Source organism: Sus scrofa, chromosome 4 (assembly GCF_054392235.1).
Source record: "Sus scrofa isolate SSC_HxYL_T2T_F1_AM1 chromosome 4, Sscrofa_HxYL_maternal_Yorkshire_Landrace_v2.0, whole genome shotgun sequence".
Classification (NCBI taxonomy): Eukaryota; Metazoa; Chordata; class Mammalia; order Artiodactyla; family Suidae; genus Sus; species Sus scrofa.
Genome location: NC_139386.1, coordinates 16,160,969 through 16,184,237, shown reverse-complemented (window position 1 = coordinate 16,184,237; position 23,269 = coordinate 16,160,969). Strand labels below are relative to the sequence as shown.

Below are 23,269 nucleotides of genomic sequence, written 5' to 3'. Positions count from 1 at the left end.
CAATCAGTTGCCCAGAAACCTGTGGCAAAAACTGGGTTTTGAATTCACCCAGACCAATTCTACAATCTAATGAAGATGCTACACTTGCAGTGTCTCAGAAAGAAGATATGGATTGGCCAAGCTACAGGATGCACAGGATTCGAGAGCATTCACTGGTGTGGAAGTCAGATGGTCTTCTGTTCCCAGCCCAGACTCTCAGCTTCAGCAATTGTTGCTGCATAACAAACCCAGCAAACTTTAGTGGCTTAAAAGCCTAAGTAGCTCTCAGAGTTCCCATCATGGCACAGCAGAAGTGAATCCGACTAGTTGTCATGAGGTTGCAGGTTCCATCCCTGGCCTCGCTCAGTGGATTAAGGACCTGGCGTTGCTGTGAGCTGTGGTGTAGGTAGCAGACACAGCTCGGATCCTGCATTGCTATAGCTGTAGCTCGGATTCTACCCCTAACCTGGGAACCTCCATGTGCGGTGAGTGCAGCCCTAAAAAGCAAAAAAAGCGGAAAAAAAAAAAAAAAAGCCAAAGTAGCTCTTAAAATTTAGCTCATAACTCTGTGAGTTGGCTGGGTGGTTCTGCTGATCTTGGCTGCACTCACTCATACATCTGTGGTCAGCAGGTGGGTTGTCTGGGAACTGCCTGGTCCAAAATGGCAGTTGGCTGAGTGTCAGTGGGTCATCTAGGGGCTGACTCATCTAGGATGGCTTCGGTCCACCTTCAGTGGTTGGCCATTGATCACAGGGTTTACTGGGCCACATGTGTCTCATCTTTATTAGTGGAATAGCCTGGACTCCTTCACACACACACATAAGGGTCTAAGAAATCAAGAAGCAGTATTTAAGACCTCTTGAAATCTAGCTTAAGCACTGATAATGTCATTTATGCCCACATTTTACTGGCCAAAGCAAGTCACAGGGCTAGCCCAGATTCCACACCCACCCCACCACGATTTTTTTTTTTTTTTTTTTTTTTTAAGGCTGAACCTGTGGCGAATGGAAATTCTCCAGGCTAGGGTTGAATCAGAGCTGCTGCTTCAGTCTACATCACAGCCACGGCAACACCAGATCCGACACACATCTTTGTCCTAGGCTGTAGCTTACAACAATTCCGGATCCTTAACCCACCAGGGATGGAACTCAAATTCTCATGGGCAGCCACTATGTTGTATTCTTAAAACGCCGAACCACAATGGAAACTCCCAGATTCCATCTCTTGATGGGAGCAGCTATAAAGTCACACTGCAAAGGGTAAGGATACAGGAAGGGTGAATAATCATGGCTATATTTGTAATTGAGTGCCACAATAATTATATGACTAAAGGCAGGTTTGTTTGTTCTTTTTAGGGCCATGCCCATGGCATATGGAAGTTCCCAGGCTAAGGGGGTCCCACAGCCACAGCAATGCCAGATCTGAGCCACATTTTTAGCCTATACCACAACTCATGGCAATGCTGGATCCTTAAACCCACTGGGCAGGGCTAGGGATTGAACCTGTGTCCTCAAGGATACTAGTCAGGTTCATTACTTCTGAGCCACAATGGAAACTCCTAAAGGCAGGGTTTTTTAAAAATTAATTAATTAATTTATTTATTTTGTTTGTTTTTTTGTCTTTTTGCCATTTCTTGGGCCGCTCCCGCGGCATATGGGAGGTTCCCAGGCTAGGGGTCAAATCGGAGCTGTAACCACCAGCCTATGCCAGGGCCACAGCAACTTGGGATCCGAGCCGCGTCTGCAACCTACACCACAGCTCACGGCAACGCTGGATCTTTAACCCACTAAGCAAGGCCAGGGATCGAACCCGAAACCTCATGGTTCCTAGACGGATTCGTTAACCACTGCTCCACGACAGGAACTCCCCTAAAGACAGGTTTTTTAACCTCTCTGTTTTTACCCATCAATTGTACCCTATCTCCAAGGCTTGATAGTTCATACTATCAAGGGCCTGCCTTATCTTAATTTCTCAGAAGGTATTAGCTGAGATGCTGCTGGTATTGTCTTCTAGGGTCTTTCCAGCCTGAACATCTTCTGTTTCTGCATGAAGAGAGATTAGGCTGATTGTTTTGGTGGCCCCTCAGGGCAGGACTTTGGCCTCAAGGTTCTCATTCTTGACTTCATGATGTTCCAGTTAACACTCTCCATGCAGAAACCCACTCAAGCTAGCGCCAGTACGAAGTCACCTCTACGGCTTGTCCCTGCATGTCAACTCTGTCCTCTCTCCTCCTTCAGCTTGCCTTTTAAGACTCCTCTAGAACATGGCCCAGCCAAGCGGTCTTAGCCAAGGAGTCCAAAGTGACTGTTCAGCTCTGTTCATTACAGCTGAATGGCCTGGTTCTCAGTGTTCCAGTTCCAAAATCTAAACAGAGAATGTGACTGGTCTAGCACCTCTTTTCTTGAAAGGTCAGCTTAGTTCAATCTGCCCTGGCAGGAGGGGTGGGCAGTAGTGGGAGGGGGAAAGGGCAGCTTTCTGTGGGCAGCAGAGGCTGTGAGCAAGAGCAGTCCCTTCAGGAGATGGCTGTGAGCCAGAAGACACAATGATTCATATTTCCTGGACCCAGGCAGCCTTTTAAATCACCTTCCTATCACATAGTGTTGGTATTCAACTTCAAGGGCCTTACAAAAACCCATCTCTCTGAACATCTCATAATGAAACAGATGCAAGGTGGCTATTTCTCCCACCCACTCACCCAAAACCTATTACATGCTTTAGCTGAAACACAGGTCTATTAGTTTGCCAGGGCTGCTGTAATATGGTACTATAGGAGTTCCTGCTGTGGCTCAGCAGGTTAAGAACCTGACTAGCATCCATGAAGATGGGGGTTTGATCTTTGACCTTGCTCAGTGGGTTAAGGATCTAGTGTTGCCACAATCTGTGGTGTAGTTTGCAGACTCGCCTTGGATCTGGCATTGCTGTGGCTGTGACGTTGGCCAGCAGCTACAGGTCCAATTCTCTAGCCTGGGAACCTCCATATGCTACAGGTGCACCCCAAAAAGACAAATGAATAATAATAATAATTTTAAAAATACAGTACTACAGACTGAGTGGTTTAAACCACAGAAATTAATTTTTATCACAGTCCCAGAGGCTCTAAGTCCTAGATCAAGGTGTGAGCAGGGTCAGTACCTTCTGAGAGCTGTGAGGGAAGCATTTATCTCAGGTCTCTCTCTTTGATTTACAGGTGGTTGTCTTGTCCCAGTGTCTTCACTTTACCTTCCACTGGTATCCATGAAGGTACTAGTGGAAGGTGAAGGCACGTATGGATATCTGTATGGATACATGGATCCTGTACATGTCTGTGTTCAAATTTCTCTCTAATAAGGGCACCAAGTACACAGGACTAGGCTGCCCTGATGACCTTATTTTAAATTCCCTCTGTAAGGACTCGATCTCTAGATACAAATTCTGAGTACTGGGATTACGACTTTACCATGAATTCAGAGAAACCCAGTTCAGCCCACAACACCAAAGACCAGTCATCACTACAAACAACATACATGGTATCTGAGCCTTTCCATTTCATTGCAGCGTTGCTGGGCTTATCGGAATGCCCGTCAGTCCCCGAGAGCATCCACAGTAACTACTTATTGACTCTTTGTGTCTATCATTTATGTATAAGGCTTTTTTGAAAGCTCCAAGTCTCTGAAAAAGTGGTCACCCTGTGTATTGTTTGAGGATTTTCTTTCTTTTTTTTCCATTAGGAAGGCTTTGTTTTAAATTATGTGTAATCAAATAGTTTGTTTACACATTGCCTAAGGCAATGGTTCTCAACCCCGGGTGGACAACGGAATCACCTGGTGCTTTTAAAAAACATCTATGAAAAAAAAATCTAGGGAGTTCCCGTCGTGGCTCAGTGGTAACGAATCTGACTTGCATCCATGAGGACATGAGTTCGAGACCTGGACTCGACTCAGTGGGTTAAGGATCCGGCGTTGCCGTGAGCTGTGGTGTAGGTTGGATCCCATGTTGGTGTGGCTGTGGTGGAGGCTAGTGGCTACAGCTTCAATTTGACCCCTAGCCTGGGAAATTGAATATGCAGCGCGTACAGCCCTAAAAAACAAAAAAAGAAAAAAAAAATCTATGCCTCAGCTTCACCTCCACAGATTCTGATTATTTGGTTTAGGGTGGGATACAGGTATTGCTCTTTTTTCAAAGCTTCCCAAGTGATTCTAAAGTGCAGACAGTGGTGAAAACCACTGGCCCCAGATAAAGGCTAGGGGAGGCAAATAACTCGTGTGAAGCACCTCTACCTGCCAGGCCTTGAGCTAAGTGCTCAATGTCTTTTTCAGAATAATCCTATGGGTACTAGTTCTACATGACCCATTTTATAGACAAGTTAACTGAGTCTCAAGACTGTTTTGTGCAAGTTCTACAAGTTGTGGGGGCAAAGTTTATTTATCTATTTATCTATTTATTTATTTCTCAGTGGATTTTATTTCAACTATCGGTGTATAACAATCATCACAACCAAGTTTTGTAGCATTTCCATCCCAGACCCCAGTGCATGCCCCTACACCCCAACCAGTCTCATTTGGAAGCCATAAGTTTTTCAAAGTCTGTGAGTCAGTATCTGTTCTGCAAAGAAGTTCACTGTGTCATTTTTTATGTCGTTTTTTTAGATTCCACATGTAAGTGACACCATATGATGTTGGTGTCTCATTGTCTGACTGACTTCACTTGGCGTGATAATTTCCAGGTCCATGCATGTTGCTCCAAATGCCAAATTATTGCTCTCCTTTTAATGGCTGAGTAATATTCCATTGTGTATATGTACCACATCTTTGTTATCTACTCCTCTGTCGATGGACATTTAGGTTGTTTCCATGTCTTGGTTATTGAAAATAGTGCTGCGATGAACCTTGGAGTACATGTGTCTTTTCAAGTCATGGTTTTCTCTGGATAGATGCCCAGGAGTGGGATTGCTGGATCAAATGGGAATTCCATTTTTAGTTTTCTGAGGAATGGCTATAATGTTTTCCACAGTGGTTGCATCAACTTACATTCCCACCAAGAGTGTAATAGGTTCCTTTTTCTCCACTCCACCTCCAGCACTTACTGTTTGTAGACAAAGTTTATTTTTTCATTCAGGTTTAAATATTGGGTTATCAGGAGCCTGAGTAGGTCTGGAGGTTGGTCCACTGTTTGTGAAGTGAATCAGTACAAGAAAGGCACATCAATTTTCAGCTACTTTAAAAAAGCAGATCTGGAGTTCCTGTCGTGCCTCAGCAGAAACGAATCTGACTAGCACACATGAGGACGCAGGTTCGACTCCTGGCCTTGATCAATGGGTTAAGGATCTGGTGTTGCTGTGAGCTGTGGTGTAAGCCAGCGGCTACAGCTCTGATTTGGCCTCTATCCTGGGAACCTCCATATGCTTTGGGTGTGGCCCTAAAAAAAGACCAACCCCCCAAAAAACAAAACAAAAAAAGTAGATCTCATAGTCTTGCCTTTATACTGATTCTTCTCTCATGAGCTCAACAACCTTCAAGTGAATATATCATCTCCATTTGTCAGACTAGACTAGATTACACTGCTATAGCAAAACCAAATACCCCAACACCTAATGATTTATCTTTGGCCTGTGGCATGCGGCAGCTTGATATAGGCTCCCAGACCAGGGATTGAACCCAGGTCCCAGCAGTGAGAATGCTGAATCCTAACCACTAGACCACAAGGGAACTCCCAATTTATTCATTATTCAAGGTTTCTTGTAGCTCTCACTCTGGGGCAACTCCTACCACATGGCCACTCAGAGATCCAGGCTTCTTCCTCTTTTGGGCTGTTATCATTTGGAATATATGTCTTCTAGGTTGCTGAGGCAGAGGGATTCTGACTAGCTATTAAATGCTTTAGTTTAGAAGTGATACATGACACTTCTGCTTACAGCTTTTTTTTGCTTTTTAGGGCCACACCCCCGGCATATGCAGATTCCCAGGCTAGGGCTCAAATCAGAGCTATAGCTGCTAGTCTATACCACAGCCACAGCAATGCAGGTCTGAGCCATGTCTGTGACCTACACCACAGTTCACAGCAATGCCAGATCCTTAACCCACTGAGTGAGGTTAGGGATCGAACCCACAACTAGTCATGGTTACTAGTCAGATTCCTTTCCGCTGTGCCACTGCAGGAACTCCAGCTTAGAGATTTTTGATCAGTGCTAGTCACAGGAAATATGGGGGAGCATAAAGACATTTTGGTGAGCAGTAAACTTCTCTGCCCTGGTACAATAACAAACGGCGTCTTTTTTGGAGAACTTGCTCAAAGAGATTGAGGCCCATTTTTCACTTCACAGGCCCTGCCTCTCCAGTGCACAGTGAAGTCTGCAGTCTGTCCTTCTGTGCCATGGATGATAAGGAAAATAAATGCAAACCCATATTCTTTTTTTTTTTTTTCTTTTCTTTTTTTGGCTGAGCCTCATAAGCAACCCATGCCAGAGCTCATGGTAATGCCAGATCCTTAAACCACTGAGCAGGGCCAGGGATTGAACCCGCATTCTCATGGATACTAGTCAGGTTCTTAAATTGCTGAGCCACGACAGGAACGCCAAACCATATTCTTTGCAGAGGTATGCAGCAAGTTAGGTGTGTTGACATGTAATCTTACCACATTACACATTCCTTAGGGGGAAGGGACAATATCTCATTGCTTTTTTTCCCTCTCCTAATGCCTTATAGGTTTTAGGAGATATACATAAATCCATAAATTCAGTAAATACTAATTGAACAAGACGGACATAATCTCTGTCCCCGTGACTACAATGAAAATATCCTAATAATATCTTCATGCTGTCTTACCACTTGTGATGTACTTAAATTATCACCTCATTCTAATTATGAAAGTTATAAATTAAAAATGTAGGCCAATTAGCTTGGACTTCTCATTGTTAATTTGTCAGCTTTTTTGTAGCTCTGGTAATTTGTAATTTAATTCCTCTTTACACATTTCTTCCCCTCCTGTTTCATAGCTGTGTGAGAGGTATGCAGTTTCCACTCAGCAAGGTTATACAATGCTACACCACAGCCACAGCAATGCCAGATCCAAGCCGTTTCTGTGATCCAGGTTGCAGCTCTTGGCAACACTGGATCCTTAAACCACTGACTGAGGCCAGGGATGGAACCTGTATCCTCATGGATACTAGTTGGGTTCTTAACCCACTGAGTCACAATGAGAAATCCTATGCATATATTATGCATGTACCCAAAGGTTAAACACCTCCTTTCTTTTTTTTTTTTTCTTTTTTTTTAAAGGGCCACACCCATGCCAAATGTAAGTTCCCAGGCTAGGGGTCGAATCAGAGCTACAGCTGCCGGCCTACAACACAGCCACAGCAACTTGGGAGCTGAGCCTGATCTGTAACCTACGCCACAGCTCACAGCAACGCTGGATCCTTCCCTCACTATGTAAGGCTAGAGATCGAACCCAAGTCCTCGTGGATACTAGTCTGGTCGTTAACGCTAAGCCACCGCTTTTCTGATCATACGATAAGATTTGGAGACTTTTCAAAACTTTTTTGAAAAATATGTGCCCAAAGACAGTGGCAGGATGGTATAAAAATATGAGAAATACAAAATTTTTTCATTTAGATACACAAAGTTTTTTTAAAGTCTTTTTTGCCTTCCATAAGATATTTCAGATTTCACAATTAAAATAATTATAGCTTAAAAGAAACTTTTACATTTTATAAAATACTTTTGTTGCTAAAGGAATATAATCACTTTATAGGAATAAAAAAAAAAAAAACACAGGATAAGAATTCGTTCATGGTTCTCCTTTCCTAATCACTATTACCATTTTGGTGTATTTCCAGATTAGCTATTTTTGAGTAGGAAAAAAAAAAATGTGTTTATCTCTGTTTCTTCTCCTGCAAAGTTACTTGGTGTAAGAATATTAGAAAACTGTCATTTTGGATAGACATTTTCATTTAGCTAATACTTTAGTGATTATATTTCGTGCAACAGCTGTGAGGTGAAGGTTCAGAAAAAAAACAGGGAATTCATTTGAGTGCTGGTGGTAATTTACATTTCCTCCCGGGTGGGGTGGGGAAGAAGTCTTAAGAAAAATTTAAGGAAGAAACAGAAAGGAGACATATGCTGTGATCCTAAATATAAAACATATAAACTGAATGTAAAATATAATTACAGAACATAAGACCGGGGTAACTTTATTTTTCTTCCTAAATAATTAAAGCAGACGGTAGTGTCTCTTTTTAAGACCCTGATTTTCCTAAATATTCACCACAGTAAATAGCTATAATTAGGATTCATCACACGTAATCAGTTTCCAAATTATTTCATGAATACATTATCTATTGCAATGAGCACCCTCCCCCACTCTCCCCAAGTCAATCTTTAAGCCAGCTGAAGTTTCACAATGGTCCTTTCCACCAATCCTTGTAGCTCACAACGTCTGCATGTCCAGGACACCCATGTTTAGCACTCCTTGATCCCTTAAATGTTTTAGTCCCGTATCTTTTGGACATTTAAATCATTTCGATTTGGCGTGTGCTCTGAAGGTAGTAGTATTCCAAGAACCCTCTCACTGCATGTTAAGTGCTATTCTCTGACTCCAAGCCAGAGCTTGGATGTTGGCAGGGCTGATTGCTCGAATGTAGTGATTTTGATTCCAACCTTTGCATACTAAAATCACATAGCCTAAACATGAAGCTTCCAGACATTTCCTCTTAAAAACAGAATCAAAACATAACATTGCTACAAAACAAGACAACTTTTACTTTTTTTTAAAATTTTTTTTTGTCTTTTTGCTATTTCTTTGGGCCGCTCCCGCGGCATATGGAGGTTCCCAGGCTAGGGGTTGAATAGGAGCTGTAGCCACTGGCCTACGCCAGAGCCACAGCAACGCTGGATCTGAGCCGCGTCTGCAACCTACACCGTGGCTCACGGCAACACCGGATTGTTTAACCCACTGAGCAAGCACAGGGACTGAACCCGCAACCTCATGGTTCCTAGTCGGATTCGTTAACCACTGCGCCACGACAGGAACTCCAAGACAATTTTTAAAATGGGAAGAAATTTGAAAATTGTTAGGCTATCTCAAGGAATATTGAGGAAGTTAATGGTGGTTTGTGAGGTTCAGTAACAGCAGAGATAGCGAAAACAAATTTAGTAATTTTGTGGGTATTTCACATTTTTCTACTTTTATTTTATAAAGGGAGCAAGTGTCTTAGGTGGGGTTTCCCCTAAAGTACACCTGGAGTAAAGGACGTGAGAGAGAGAGAGGGGTTATTGGTAGGTGATGCCAAGAAGTACAGGCAGGGGAGGACAGAAGCGAGACAGGGAAAGGAAGGAAGCTAATAGTTTCAAGGTTACTGCTCTGAGACCTAGGGCTCAACCTCCATGGAGAAGCTAGAGACAAAGCATACAACACACCTCAGAGTTGTCTTATCCAAGCGGCAAGGGAGCTGGGGTTTTATTCACAACTCCCACCATTGTCTGGTTGGCAGTTATTCCCAGGGATGTGAACTCCTGTCACTTTCAGTCTACACTCAGCTCGGAGCATGAGAACGCCTTCAGGTGTTGGAGGTGCTCGCAGATGGCCAACAATGGCACATACTAGAATGCTGAATGCCAAGAGCATAAGAGGAAGAGGAGGGCATCTACAGCATGTTTTCAGGGGAGGTGATTAAGAAGAACATGGATTTTGATCACACAGACCTAGTGGAGTCCTGCTTCTGCCACTTATGTGTGAAATTGAGTAAAGTACCTAATCTAAGCTTTAGTTTTTTTTAATTTTTTTTTATTCTGTACATTCTATGCCAAACTAAAAATATGCAATCATTAATTAGATGGGTTTCAATCTCATGAGGATGCCCAATATGTGGACAATTAACTATTAGCAATTTGAAGTGAAAATGTGTTCTTTTTATAGCTTTGGAACTGGATAAATCCAACAGCAGCAGCTTCTAAAAATATAAACAGGAGTTCCCGTCGTGGCTCAGCAGAAACAAATCTGACTAGCATCCATTAGGAAGTAGGTTCAATCCCTGGCCACGCTCAGTAGGTTAAGGATCTGGCGTTGCTGTGGCTGTGGCTGTGATGTAGGCCTGTGGCTGCAGGTCCAATTTGACCCCCAGCCTGGGAACCTCCATATGCTGTGGGTGTGGTCCTAAAAAAAAATACACACACACACACACACACACACACACACACACGACATGATTTTTTTTTTTTTTTTTTTGGTCTTTTTGTTGTTGTTGTTGCTATTTCTTGGGCCGCTCCTGCGGCATATGGAGGTTCCCAGGCTAGGGGTCGAATCAGAGCTGTAGCCTCCGGCCTATGCCAGAGCCACAGCAACGCGGGATCTGAGCCGCGTCTGCAACCTACACCGCAGCTCACGGCAACGCCGGATCATTAACCCACTGAGCAAAGGCAGGGACCGAACCTGCAACCTCATGGTTCCTAGTCGGATTCGTTAACCACTGCGCCACGACAGGAACTCCCTTTTTTCTTTTTTTTTAAGGGCACATCGGAGGCTGCAGGCCTACACCACAGCCACAGCAACACCAGATCCATGCTGCCTCTGCAACCTATACCACAGCTCACAGCAGTGCTGGATCCTTAACCCACTGAGCAAAGCCAGGGATTGAACCTGCATCCTCATGGATACTAGTCAGATTTATTTTTGCTGCACCACGACGGGAACTCCTCACCCTCCTTTTCTAAAGTATAGGCTTCTCTTCACCATAGTCCCCACGGTCCTTTATTTTTTAATGTCATATCTTCCTGTTCTCCCGCTCTCCTTATCTATTGCCCAATCACTAAGTCAACTGACATTTATTTAGTGTCAACTATAGACCTGTTATATAACTGCTGGATCTATAATCATAAAAATGAAACAAACTTAGTGCCTGACTTTAAAAACTTCCTCCTCCGGGGGAGGTTTTAGAAGAGAAGGCAATGTAACCATCAAGTCACAGCCATGACAATGCTGAATCCTTAACCCACTGCCCCACAGGAGAACTCTGGAAGCGCACACATGATGCAGGAAAATGGCATCTACTTAGTAAGTGCAGTTTGAACAAGTATTTTAGCAACCTGTGTCCTATTCTAATCATGCCCTTCCCCCTGAACAAAACATTTTAAAAAAGCAAAAACGTCCCTTTTTATTTGAAAGTTGTAGTATTCCTACTCCAAGTGAGAAATCCCCCTTCATATAAAATCAATTCAGAACCTCTTTCATTTCCTTCCTCATCTTACTCTCATATATATCCATCCCAGCGTCTGAGGCAGACTCATCTCAAGGGAAGGAACTTAGATGATTGTTCTTCTCACCACCGTTTATAGACAATCGTAACTCCTCCAGTTCTGAAGGTCAAAAGTCCAAAATCAGTTATCAGTAGGCCAAAATCAAAATGTTGGCAGGGCCGCACTGCTCCAGAGGATGGGGGAGGCAGGGGGAGAGAGCTGCTCCTTGCTTCATCTAGCTCCTGGTGGCTAGCTGCCAGCATTTCCTTGCTTGTGGCAATCGACTTGACGGTCACACAGCCTTCTCTTCTAAAACCTCCCCCTGGTCTCCCTGCATCAGGATATATAACTGTATTTAGGGTCCACACAATCCAGACTAATCTCCCTATCTCAAGATGCTCCGTTTAATTATACCTAAAGAACCCTTTGCTTTTTTTCTTTTTTTTTGAATTTTTTGCTATTTCTTGGGCTGCTCCCATGGCATATGGAGGTTCCCATGCTAGGGGTCGAATCGGAGCTGTAGCCTCCGGCCTACGCCAGAGCCACAGCAACACGGGATCCAAGCCGCTTCTGCAACCTACACCACAGCTCACGGCAACGCCGGATAGTTAACCCACTGAGCAAGGGCAGGGACCGAACCCGCAACCTCATGGTTCCTAGTCGGATTCGTTAACCACTGCGCCACGACGGGAACTCCTGCTTTTTTTCTTTTGCTATAGAAGGAAACATTCGGAGGCTTTAGGGATTAGGATGAAGATATCCTTCTGGTGGCCATTTTTCAGTCTATCACAAAAGTTATGTTCAAAATACAAACCGTACTCTTAATATTACCTGAATATCAAAATGTTTCCAATTACATTCAACTCATTCCTGAACCCAGCAACTTTTCTCTATTATTGTTAATACCCCCCCCCCTCCAGTCCCCAGGGGGCTTATAAACATGGAATTATTTTACTATGCACTGTATTACTAAGCAAGTTCTTATTAAGTTTTCCTTTGCAATAAAATGCCCCTGAAGTCTTTCTTTTGACTCTCCTACCTTCACTTTTCTGGACCATCCAAGAAAAGGTTTCAGGTCCATTTGACTCTGCCACTTGTGTGCTCAAGGACTCACGGGCTCCTTACTTTTTCCACTTTTGGTTCCTATAAGCAACAAGTCCTGAATAAGAACCCTAAGCATTAAAAATATTATTATCCCTCCATCCTTCCATCTTCAAGGTCACCTTACAGTCCAAGATAGCTTCTGAAGTTCCAGCTGTTTTCTACCTTTCTCTATTCTATTATAGCAAAATGTGGTCATGTGACTAAGTTCTAGCCAATGAGATGAAAAGGGAAGGGCGCACAATTTCTAGGGAAGGTCTTTGAAAGGAAGGCGTAAGAGCACTTTCTGCCGTCTGCTTTATATATATATATATATTCACATACACACCCCATATATATATATATATACACACATATATATGGTGTGTGTGTATATGTATGCTACATATAATAATACATAAATATAGGGGGGTTCCCACCATGACTCAGTGGAGACAAATCTGACTAGTATCCATGAGGACACAGGTTCGATTCCTGGCCTTGCTCAGTGAGTTAGGGATCCAGCATTGCCACGAGCTGTGGTGTAGGTCAGATGTGGCTCGGATCTGGCATTGCTGTGGCTGTGGTGTAGAACAGCAGCTGCAGCTCTGATTCAACCCCTCCCCCATATATATATATATATATATATATATATATATATATATATATATATTCTAGGCAGCAGGTAAAAGGAAGCACAGATGCACAGAAAGTGTTCTTACTCCTTCCCTTCCAAAGACTTTTCCTAGAAATTCTGCACATGTCCTTTTCTCTTTGGCTAGAACTTAGTCACATGGCCACATAATTGCTGTTCAAATCGGAATCAAGAAAACACAATTTTCCTGCTCAGGGCTTTGTTACAAGGAATGAGAGAGGGTATTAGGGGGTAAACTTGCACTCTTTTCCTTTATGTCCTAATAGAAAGCGAGTTTTCCTCCTACATTGTTGGTAGGAATGCAAACTGGTACAGCCACTGTGGAAAATAGCACATATGGAGGGTCCTTTAAAAACTAAAACCAAAATTGCCATATGATTCAGCAATTCCACTCCTGGAAGACAAAAACTCTTAATTCAAAAAGATACATGCACCCCATTGTTCACAGCAGCACTACTTACACTAGCCAAGATATGGAAGCAACCTAAATGTCCACTGACAGATGAGTAGATAAAGGTGTGGTATATTTATACAGTGGAACACTACCCAGCCATAAAAGAGAACAAAATAATGCCATTTGCAGCAACAGGGATGGACCTAGAGATTATCACATTAAGTGAATTAAGTCAAACAAAGGCAGACAAATATATATCACTTACATGTGAAATCTAAAATGATACAAATGAATTTATTTACAAAACAGAAACAGACTCACAGAAATAGAAATTTATGGTTACCAAAGGGGAAGGAGGGGGGAGGGATAAATTAGGAGTTTGGGATTAGCAAATACAAACTACTATATATAAAATATATCTACAAGGTCCTACTGAATAGCACCGGGAACTATATGCAGTATTCTGTAATAAAACATAATGGAAAGGAATATGAAAAGTGACATATATGTATACATAATTGAATCACTTTGTGGTACATCAGAAACATAATATTGTAAATCAACTATACTTCAATAAAAAATTGAGTGAGTTTTTACCCTCCATATAACATTCCTCAGCAAGTAGTTACCTTATACTCAAGTCTCTCTTATTACAGGGCAATCTCTCAACTGCATCATTTTGAGCAAAAAATGTATTTGATGTGTGTTCTGTGGCGGGGGAGGCACTTGAGAGAAATTAAGTGAGACCGAAGTAATTTCAACTGATCCCATGGTGCACACTTACAGAGATCCCTGATAGAAACACTACAAAAAAGAAGGGGGGGTTAAGGGGGGCATAACTTCTTATTCCTTAAGAGTGGGCTATAAAGAAGAAGAAAAAAAAAAGAATGAGCTATACAGTGATCTTCCAGAGCACAGAACCCAAAGAATAATTTAACAATGGAGAAACCTTCGAAACACCACTTCTACCAGGTGTCAAGGTCAATCAACAGTCATAACATACCCAGAGTATATAACCTTGATATGATCACTTTACTCCGTGATCTTTTCAAAACCTACAATCCCAGTCTAATTACGGGGAAAAAAAAAAAAAAAAGACTAATTCTAACAGAGGGAAACCTTCCAAAATGCCTGACCACTACTCCCCAAAATGGTTAACTCACCAGAAAGAGCCACTGTTGGACCTTTTCTTCTTGCGTTTTGAGATAGTATCATATTAAATTACATAATAGTATAGAAACTATCAAAAGCATGAAGGTTTTTTAATTTTGATGAAATACCATTTATCTAATTTTCCTTTAGTTGCTAGCATATTTTTGGGGCTATATTTAAGAAAATCATTTCCAAATTCAAGATCACGTTTCCTTCTAAGAATTTTATAGTTTTAGCTCTTTAGTTCTGATCCATTTTGTGTTGTTGTGTATATGGTGTCGGGTTGAAGTCCATCCTCATCCTTTGGCATGTGGATATTATTTTCCCAGCAACATTCGCTGAAGAGACTATTCTCTTCCCATTGAATGGTCTTGGGCACCAGTGTTAGAATCAATTGATCACAGACACTCGGATTTATTTCTGAACTCTCAATTTTATTCCATTGATCTATAGATCCATTCTTTAATAAAACAGTGGGGTGCTGTCATAATGTAACTTCATGTAAATTTTGGAATAAAAAAATATGAGTCTTCCAACTTTCTCTTTTTCACTGTTTTGGCTACTCGGGGTCCCTTGCAGTTCCATTATGAATTTAGGATTGACTTTCCCATTTCTGCAAAAAAGGCCATTGGGTTTGTGAAAGGTATTGCACTGAACCCACAGATTGCTTTGGGGAATATTGCCATTTTAACAACATTGAGTCTTCCAATGCATGAACACAGGCTCTTTCCATTTATTTAGGTCTTATTTAAAATTTCTTTCAGCAATATTTTGTAATTATCAGTGTATAAGTTTGCACCTTCTTGGTTAAATTTACTCCTAGGTGTTTTATTGTCTTAGATGCTATTGTAAATGGAATTGCTTTCTTAGTCTCCTTTTTTGGATTTCATTCATTGCTAGTAACAGAAATACAACTGGTTTTTACGTTGATCTTCGATCAAGCAACTTTGTGGAATTAATAGCTTTAATCAATACATTGTGGATTCTTTTAGGATTTTCTATATATAACATCATCTGTGAATAGAGTTTTACTTCTTCCTTTCAATTTGGATGTCTTTTATTTTTCTTTCCTAATTACTATAGCCTGATTGTACTTTTAAGCCAAAAAAAAAAAAAAAAAAAAAAGAGAAAAAAATTCTAAGCTTGCAATTTCAGCAGGATTTTTGAAAGTCTACATAAGGCATGTAGATGTATTAATTCCCATGTCTGTAGATAGTATATCGTGAAAAAGACAGGAAGCACATTAGCCTCTGTAGCTAAAGAATATATATACATTCCACTGTCAACAGCATTTAAAATTATGCACAATAATAAAATAGGTTTGTTCACCTGTCTTGCATGGAATTATTTTTAGGGCATTTTAAAATAATGAAAAAAACAGGAGTTCCCGCCGTGGCATGTGGTTAACAAATCTGACTAAGAACCATGAGGTTGTGGGTTTGATCCCTGGCCTTGCTCAGTGGGTTAAGGATCCGGTGTTGCCGTGGGCTGTGGTGTAGGCTGCAGACACGGCTCAGATCCCGCGTTGCTGTGGCTCTGGCGTAGGCTGGCAGCTATGGCTACGATTCAATCCCTAGCCTGGGAACCTCCATGTGCCACAGAAGCGGCCCAAGAAATGGCAAAAAGACAAAAAAAGAAAAAAAAAAAAAAACAAAAACCAGAAACAAAACTGAGAAGCAATTTTTAACCTTTAAAATTTATTACAGAAGCTATACATACAAAATCCTAGTTATAAAAGATCCATCTAGAATAAGTTACAATTAACTTCACTAAAAATGAGTATGTGTGTATGTATGTGAATCCAGGAATGTACATGTATTTAAACATTTTCAGTGACTCGCACTGCATTATGTATTACATAAGACATAAGACAGTATCGACTAATTAAAGTATCTGAGCTACTGGGTTTTAGAAGGCTTTAAATACAGTATTCAGATAAATTGACAACAAAAGGCAGTTCAACTCAGAAATTGTCTTAGAGTCCAGAGCCTCTCATTTGAGATTATTTCCCCCTATTCCCCTCAAAAGAAGTTTCCAACATAAGCCTTTTCACAAACTACTACTAGTATATGTCCTTTAAAAAAAAGAAGATTAAAAAAAAGGAGGGGGAAAAGGGAAGAATATGTATGGTGGTGAATTTTTTTATTGCTTTAAGAAATGTATTTTTGGTATCATTAATACAAAATTTATAATATTTATATTTATATAATTGTATATAAAAGGTAGCTATAGAATACAACCTAAACACACGTTTAGAAGGATATAAAGTTTTCAAATATAGAAATTTTGTGCCATTAAAGCAATGTTTAACAAAGTGGTTATTAATACATTTGTTATGTATAAACATAAAAGTAAACCAAAAAATATTAAAATTTTTTATTAACCCAAATTAGAATTATAAAAATGTTTATCTAAAAAGCATTAATTTTTAAGTACATTCAAGTACAGAACTGTGGTGCAGCCAAGAGGCTGTTCAAGGGGCCTCCTGCAAATCATGACTAGAACATCGGCTTTTAAGTGACGGGTAGGGGAAGGTAAAGGCAGGTCTGAGAGAGGAGCACTGAAGAACACAAAGGTAACAAAAGGATGGCAAATGTACAATGGTTCAACAAGTTTGTAGTATGACCAATCAACTATTTTGGGGAAGGATAAAATTAAAAGTGCTTAAAACAATAAAGGTCAATGTTACTAATTACTCTTAAGTGTCACAAACAGCTAAGAGTTGGCCACACTTCAACTACTGATAGGCACAGCAATACTATTACTACAGTGACTTGTTCAATCAAACTTCTAATATTTATGTTATCTTGGCAATTTATCTTACACATGTACATAAATATGAGAAAAGTTTAAATATCTTTATTTACCATTTTAATCTTTTCCTTAAATATGCAGGATTTCATCTTGCATCAGTTATATGAACATGACAGAGGTGAATTAAATAGGAACTGAATATAAAGAACATCTGGTGCCCGGACATCATAATCTGGAACAACTGAAGTTTGCTACCTCTTGCTCCATTTTCTAAAGGACAGGGAGGAAAACAAGTAAGTTTCAACACAGAAAAAACGAAAACATTACTTCACTGCTGCCTTTTTTTTGCATAAACAACTTTAAGGATATTATTACCCACGTATATGTGTATATATACATATACACGACATATACGATACGTGTTTTCACTATATATATGATAGTGAAAACAGAAATCTTTTCAGTATTTGTAACTACCACACAGACTGATACCACTGATGGGACTTACTATTTAAATCCATTTGAATTAATTCTGAGATGCTTTCATCTTACATTAAATTCAAATAGTTATATAATCAAGGCACGATGTACTTAAAGATATTAATACATTATATTTCGTACGTACCAGTGTTACAAATATATTATACTGTGTAGGTACCATAGTATACTTTATTAGATATACTAAAGACTACATATATATTACATACTAGCAGGCATATAGTAGATACCAGTAATATATGTGCATACATATAAAATACTATATAGGTTTTAGCCAGTATCACTTTTTAAACATTAGCACTCTAATGCTCACTATAAAGAAAGATCAAGACAAATAGGTCTATCAAGTCTGTCTTAAAAAGGAACTATAAACCTTCATTAAAATAGATACAAAATAGATTTTCCATAGTTTACAGATATTACAGAGCTCCACTGTTTAAGACACACAAACTACATATATTTATGGCTGTATCCACAGCATACAGAAGTTCCTGGGCCAGGGACTGAATCCTATGCCACAGCTGTGGCATCCTTCAACCCACCGAGCCAGGCTGGGGACCAAATCCACAATTCTGCAGTGACCTGAGCCTCTGAAGTTGGATTCTTAACCCACTGCACCACAGCAGGAACTCCAAAACACAAACTAATTTTAAGTGCTAGATTTTAAAAGTAGAGAACAGTTGTATCTAGAAATAATCCATAATTCATATTAAAAATTATATTTAGAAATCTTTTAATCAGTTGATTTCTTATATAGATTAGTTTACCTGAATGAGTGTTGTTTTGTCATAGTCCCTGCGATGCTGATAAATACACTGGCTGATTACAGCATACAAATTTTCCAACTGAAAAATATTATATCCTTGACTTTTCTTAACGACAGTCTTCAAAAGATTCTAAAAGAAAACATGAGTGTTCACATATGTGAGAGAAATCCCCTGAGATAAGAGATTTTAATTTTGAAGATTTGGGGGCATCTTTAGCATATAAGGCAGAGAAAAGGCATACAAGTCATCTGATGGTGGCTCTGACATTCAGCTGTTAACTTTATCATCATTTTAGGGGTGCCCATCGTGGCTCAGTGGTTAACGAACCCAACTAGTTTTCACAAGGTTGCAGGTTTGATCCCTGGCTTTGCTCAGTAGGTTAAGGATCCAGCATTGCTGTGACCTGCGGTGTAGGTCATAGACACGGCTTCGATCCCGTGTTGCAGTGGCTGTGGAGTAGGCCAGCGGCTGTAGCTCTGATTCAACCCCTAGCCTGGGAACTTCCATGTGCTGAGGGCGCGGCTCTAAAAAGACATGAAAAAAAAAAAATATTCTAGAATTCTGGCCTCTGCTGCCCTCAGTAACTCATCCTAAAAACTACAGTTGAGGAGGTTGCCAATTTCAATTCTAGTCGTAAATCTCTAAATCTCTACAGACAAAAAATAATTCACAGGAAAAAAGGCAACATTTTTGCAGGATATTTTATGGCACTATGAGTACATTATAATTAATTGTGTTATGTGAAACAAAAAGAGACAGCACAGGGAGTTCCCTCGTGGCCCAATGGTGGTAAGGATCCAGCACTGTCACTGCTGTGGCTTGGGTTCAACCCCTGGACCAGACTTCCTTGTGCTGCAGGCATGGGCCAAAAAAAGAAAAAGAAAAAGAAAAAGAAAAAGAAAAAGAAAAAGAAAAAGAAAAAGAAAAGAAAAAAAGATGAACCACCTCACCACATCAAGGTTATTTTCCTACAAAAAGGAATTTCCATCTGCTCAGTATTTTTTCTCTTGACTGAAATGGACACATCTCCAAGTCTGGTCCTACCACAATATTCCATTATCTCATAATTTTCCTCTTTTTTTTTTTGGTTGCCCCATGGCACATGGAGATCCTGGGCCAGGGATCAGAATCTGTCAGGGATCAGCAACACTGAATCCTTAACCCACTGTGCCAGGCTGGGGATTGAACCTGCATCCCAGTGCTCCAGAGACACCACCAACCCCATTGTGCCACAGCAGGAACTCCTCCACTACCTCATAATTAACAAAAACATGCAATCATGGTTAAGTTAAAAACCAACTAAAATGGTTCTAGGTAATGGTCATAAAAACAGTGTATGGGATCAATGATACAGACAAGTATATTAAAACCAATAATGTCAATACATTAGCCATCTCCAACCACTGCCTTTATGAAAGTTATTCTATACCAAATTGATCCTTTCATAAACCATCACTATTTACTGCATGCCAAGGTGATACATCACAATCCCTCTTCACCTGGCTTATGTTACTAATCTGCACAACCCAAGCACCGATTTAAATTTACATACTTTTAATCGCTCATGGTCCACAATAAGTGAGGGGGTAGGCTGAGAAAGAATGGCCAAAGCCTTTTCAACACTGATGAGCTGCTGTTGCTCTACTTGGGAACGTCTAGCTCGAGTCATCCGCAGAACACACATTTCTAGAATGAAAACATAACTATTATATGGTTCACAGACATTTTATAATGTCTAAAATAAATTTCAGACAGATTAAATAGCAGGAAATACTAAGACACAAACCCCAGTTCTGGTTTACTGACTGCTGTAATATTAAGATGCTGCCATTCTCAAACACTCAGAAATTAAGGACATTTGAGAAACGTTTTCTCAAATAGAGTATTTTGGGAGATCCACAACAGATTAGACTGTCTCCAACTTATGCATAAAACCCAGAATTTAAGAGCTGGAAGGGCCTCAGTAATTTAGAAAAGGAGTTGCAACTGCTACCATAGGCTAAATTTGGTCTTCTGTTATAATTAAAGTTTTATTAGAATACAACCCACAGCCATAATGGAAAAAAATAAAAATCATTAAAAAAAAAAAAGAAAAAAGAACATAACCACACCCATTTTACATATAAATGTCAGTGAGGCCCTTCCAGCAGGGCTGAGCAGCTGTGACAATCCAGCTCTTTACAGAAAATGCTTATCACTGATCTAGAACCATCTACTCAGTGATAGATGAGAAAAATGACACTGAAGAAAGGTGAAGAGACTTCTAAGGTCAATATACCTAACTGTTCTTCGAGCCAGGACAAGAACCCAAATCTCCTGACATGGGAACACTAAACTGTGTCCTTTCAAAAATGACAATGATAAAAGAAAAATCAAAACAATCCAAACTTAAGCAAAACACACTAAAGTATAAAGCCAGAAGATTAACATTTAAAATATTCACATTGGAGAGTTCCTATTGTGGCTCAGTGGTAACAAACCCAACTAGTAACCATGAGGATGTGGGTTTGATCCCTGGTCTCACTCAGTGGGTTAAGGTTCGGCGCTGCTGTGTGCTGTGGAGTTGGTTGCACCGGTGGCTTAAATTTGGCATTGTTGTGGCTGTGGCGTAGGCTGGCAAATACAGTTCTGATTTGCCCTCTAGCCTGGGAAATTTCATATGCCGTGGGTGAGGCCCTTAAAAAAAAAATTCACATTGGAAATGCTACATCTTAGCCCATTCTGCTGATTACTAAAACACACTAGAACTTCACGGAAATCCTTGAAAAAGATTTACCTACAGCCTATAAGCCACCGAAGAAAACCAGTCTCATTAACGTAGTCAATACTTGTTTTTGATCAAAATAAATTTTTGACCCTGCTACCCTTCTTTTTGCTTTGTAAGACTAAATGATGTTTGGCTTTTCCAAAAACCAAACAAATCTAAATCAAAGATCCAAGAAGATCCATATAGAAGGCAATTCTAAATGAAAAACTTTGGGAGCAGTATCATTAGAATAAATATAAATAATCTTGGATTCAAGCTACAACAGAGGAACGATGGGGGTGAGTAAGAGCCGTTCTACATTACTCAGCAAGAAATTACAGGAAACCGCTTATCTTGCTCAAAATGAGAAAGTATCCTGCCAGCTTTTAAAAGCACTTTGCTACAAGCTTTAGATGTATTACTTTATTCAATCCTCAGAATATCTTACTACCCAGCAAACCACCCCACTATTGCAAATCATAAAACTGAGGCTGATGGGTCAAGAACCTTGACCAAGGTCACAAGCTACTAAGCAGTGGACTAGAGGCTCTGTTTGATGCCAGAGTGTGCTTTTAATAACAGTGATTTATTAGCTCAATAGTTATTAAATATTATGCTATTTTCCCTAATTAACATTTATACTCTGAAAGACAAGGAAAAAAGAATACCCTGAGACAGTAATTAATCATTTAAAAACTTTGAATGGGGAGTTCCCGTGGATCAGTGGTTAACAAAGCTAACATCCATTATGATGCAGGTTCGATCCCTGGCCTTGCTCAATGGGTTAAGGATCTGCCATTGCCCTGAGCTGTGGTGTAGGTCAGAAGATGCAGCTCAGACAGATCCTGCATTGCTGTGGCTGTGGTTGGCAGCTACAGTTCCAATTTGACCCCTAGCCTGGGAACTTCCATATTCTGCAGGTGTGGTTCTAAAAAAAAAATTTTTTTTTAATTAAAAAAATAAATAGAAACTTTGAATGAATCACTTCATAAAATGAGTACACTGCTTAACTGAGACTTACCTCTTGCTTCATTTTCATCAGAAATATCTATTATCTGAGAGCTAGAAGCATCTCCATTGCAAGCAATTTTATCTTTCCTTAAATCTGTACATGCTGTAGTCCTCCCAGATTCTTCAAGTTCATTCTCAATACAAGTACCTGAACTATTATTTCTCAGTTTTATTTTGCCTTCAGAGACATTTTGCTGCTTTTCATTTTCTTCCATTGAAGACTCCCCTGTGTTTCCGGTCTCATTGTGGTCTGCGCTTGTATCTTGATTTTCCTCTGTATCAGTCTCAATTTTGTCATCTGTGACATTTTGGCCATCATCTTTCGCCTGTGAAATCCTCCTTCGTTTTGTTATGGTGCCCAAGTACCACTTTGACTTTTTGCGGATTTTCCTCTTTAACTGAGCTTAAAAGAAAAAGGATTCAACAATTTTCTAAAGTCTAATAAGTGGGGTAAAAATGCTTCTTGAGACATTAAGAGGAGAATTTGAGATATCACCCTAGTTTTGTTTGGTCGGAATATACAAACAAAAGCAGAGAAGGTAAAGTTGGCAATGACCTATCATTCTAAGGAGGCTGGAATTTATCTTGAATTTTTTGCCTTTTTTTTTTTTTTTTTTTTTTTTTTTTTAGGGCTGCACCCACAGTTTATGGAAGCTCCCAGGCTAGGGGTCGAATTGGAGATACAGCTGCCGGCCTATGCCGCAGCCACAGCAGAGCAGGATCCAAGCTACGTCTGTGACCTATACCACAGCTCACAGCAATGCTGGATCCTTAACCCACTGAGTGAGGCCAGGGATCGAACCCACATCCTCATGGATCCTAGTTGGTTTCTTTAACCACTGGGTCACAAAGGGAACCCCTTATCTTGAATTTTTAAAAAATCTTGAATTAAAATTATTCAATTATTAAAATTAGGCATATAATGACATGAATTGTTCGATGCATATATTACAAGGTTACTTTGGCAGTAGTATGAGAAATGAACTGGAGCAAGGGTAAGACTAAATTAGCCTATGCCTGGAGTTT

General features: G+C 40.2%; 1 protein-coding gene across 3 annotated transcripts in view; it reads right to left on the bottom strand.

The window, feature by feature from the left end:
- Positions 1–14,880: 14,880 nt before the first annotated feature.
- Positions 14,881–23,269, bottom strand: part of ATAD2 (ATPase family AAA domain containing 2) — a 68,767-nt gene continuing 60,378 nt past the window's right edge. Inside the window, exons 25-29 of one of the 3 annotated variants that reach the window (XR_002343117.2) lie at positions 22,254–22,646; positions 20,039–20,172; positions 18,487–18,615; positions 17,335–17,491; positions 14,881–15,080 (exon numbers count right to left, since the gene is read on the bottom strand). Coding sequence is in view for 1 of the 3 variants with exons in the window: in XM_001926030.8 (XP_001926065.6) it covers positions 17,447–17,491; positions 18,487–18,615; positions 20,039–20,172; positions 22,254–22,646 (701 nt within the window). In the remaining 2 variants the exon portion in view is untranslated. Of the gene's footprint in view, positions 15,081–16,828; positions 17,492–18,486; positions 18,616–20,038; positions 20,173–22,253; positions 22,647–22,842; positions 22,984–23,269 lie in introns of those variants that run through there. The other 2 variants (XM_001926030.8, XR_014843389.1) reach the window with 2 other exon arrangements.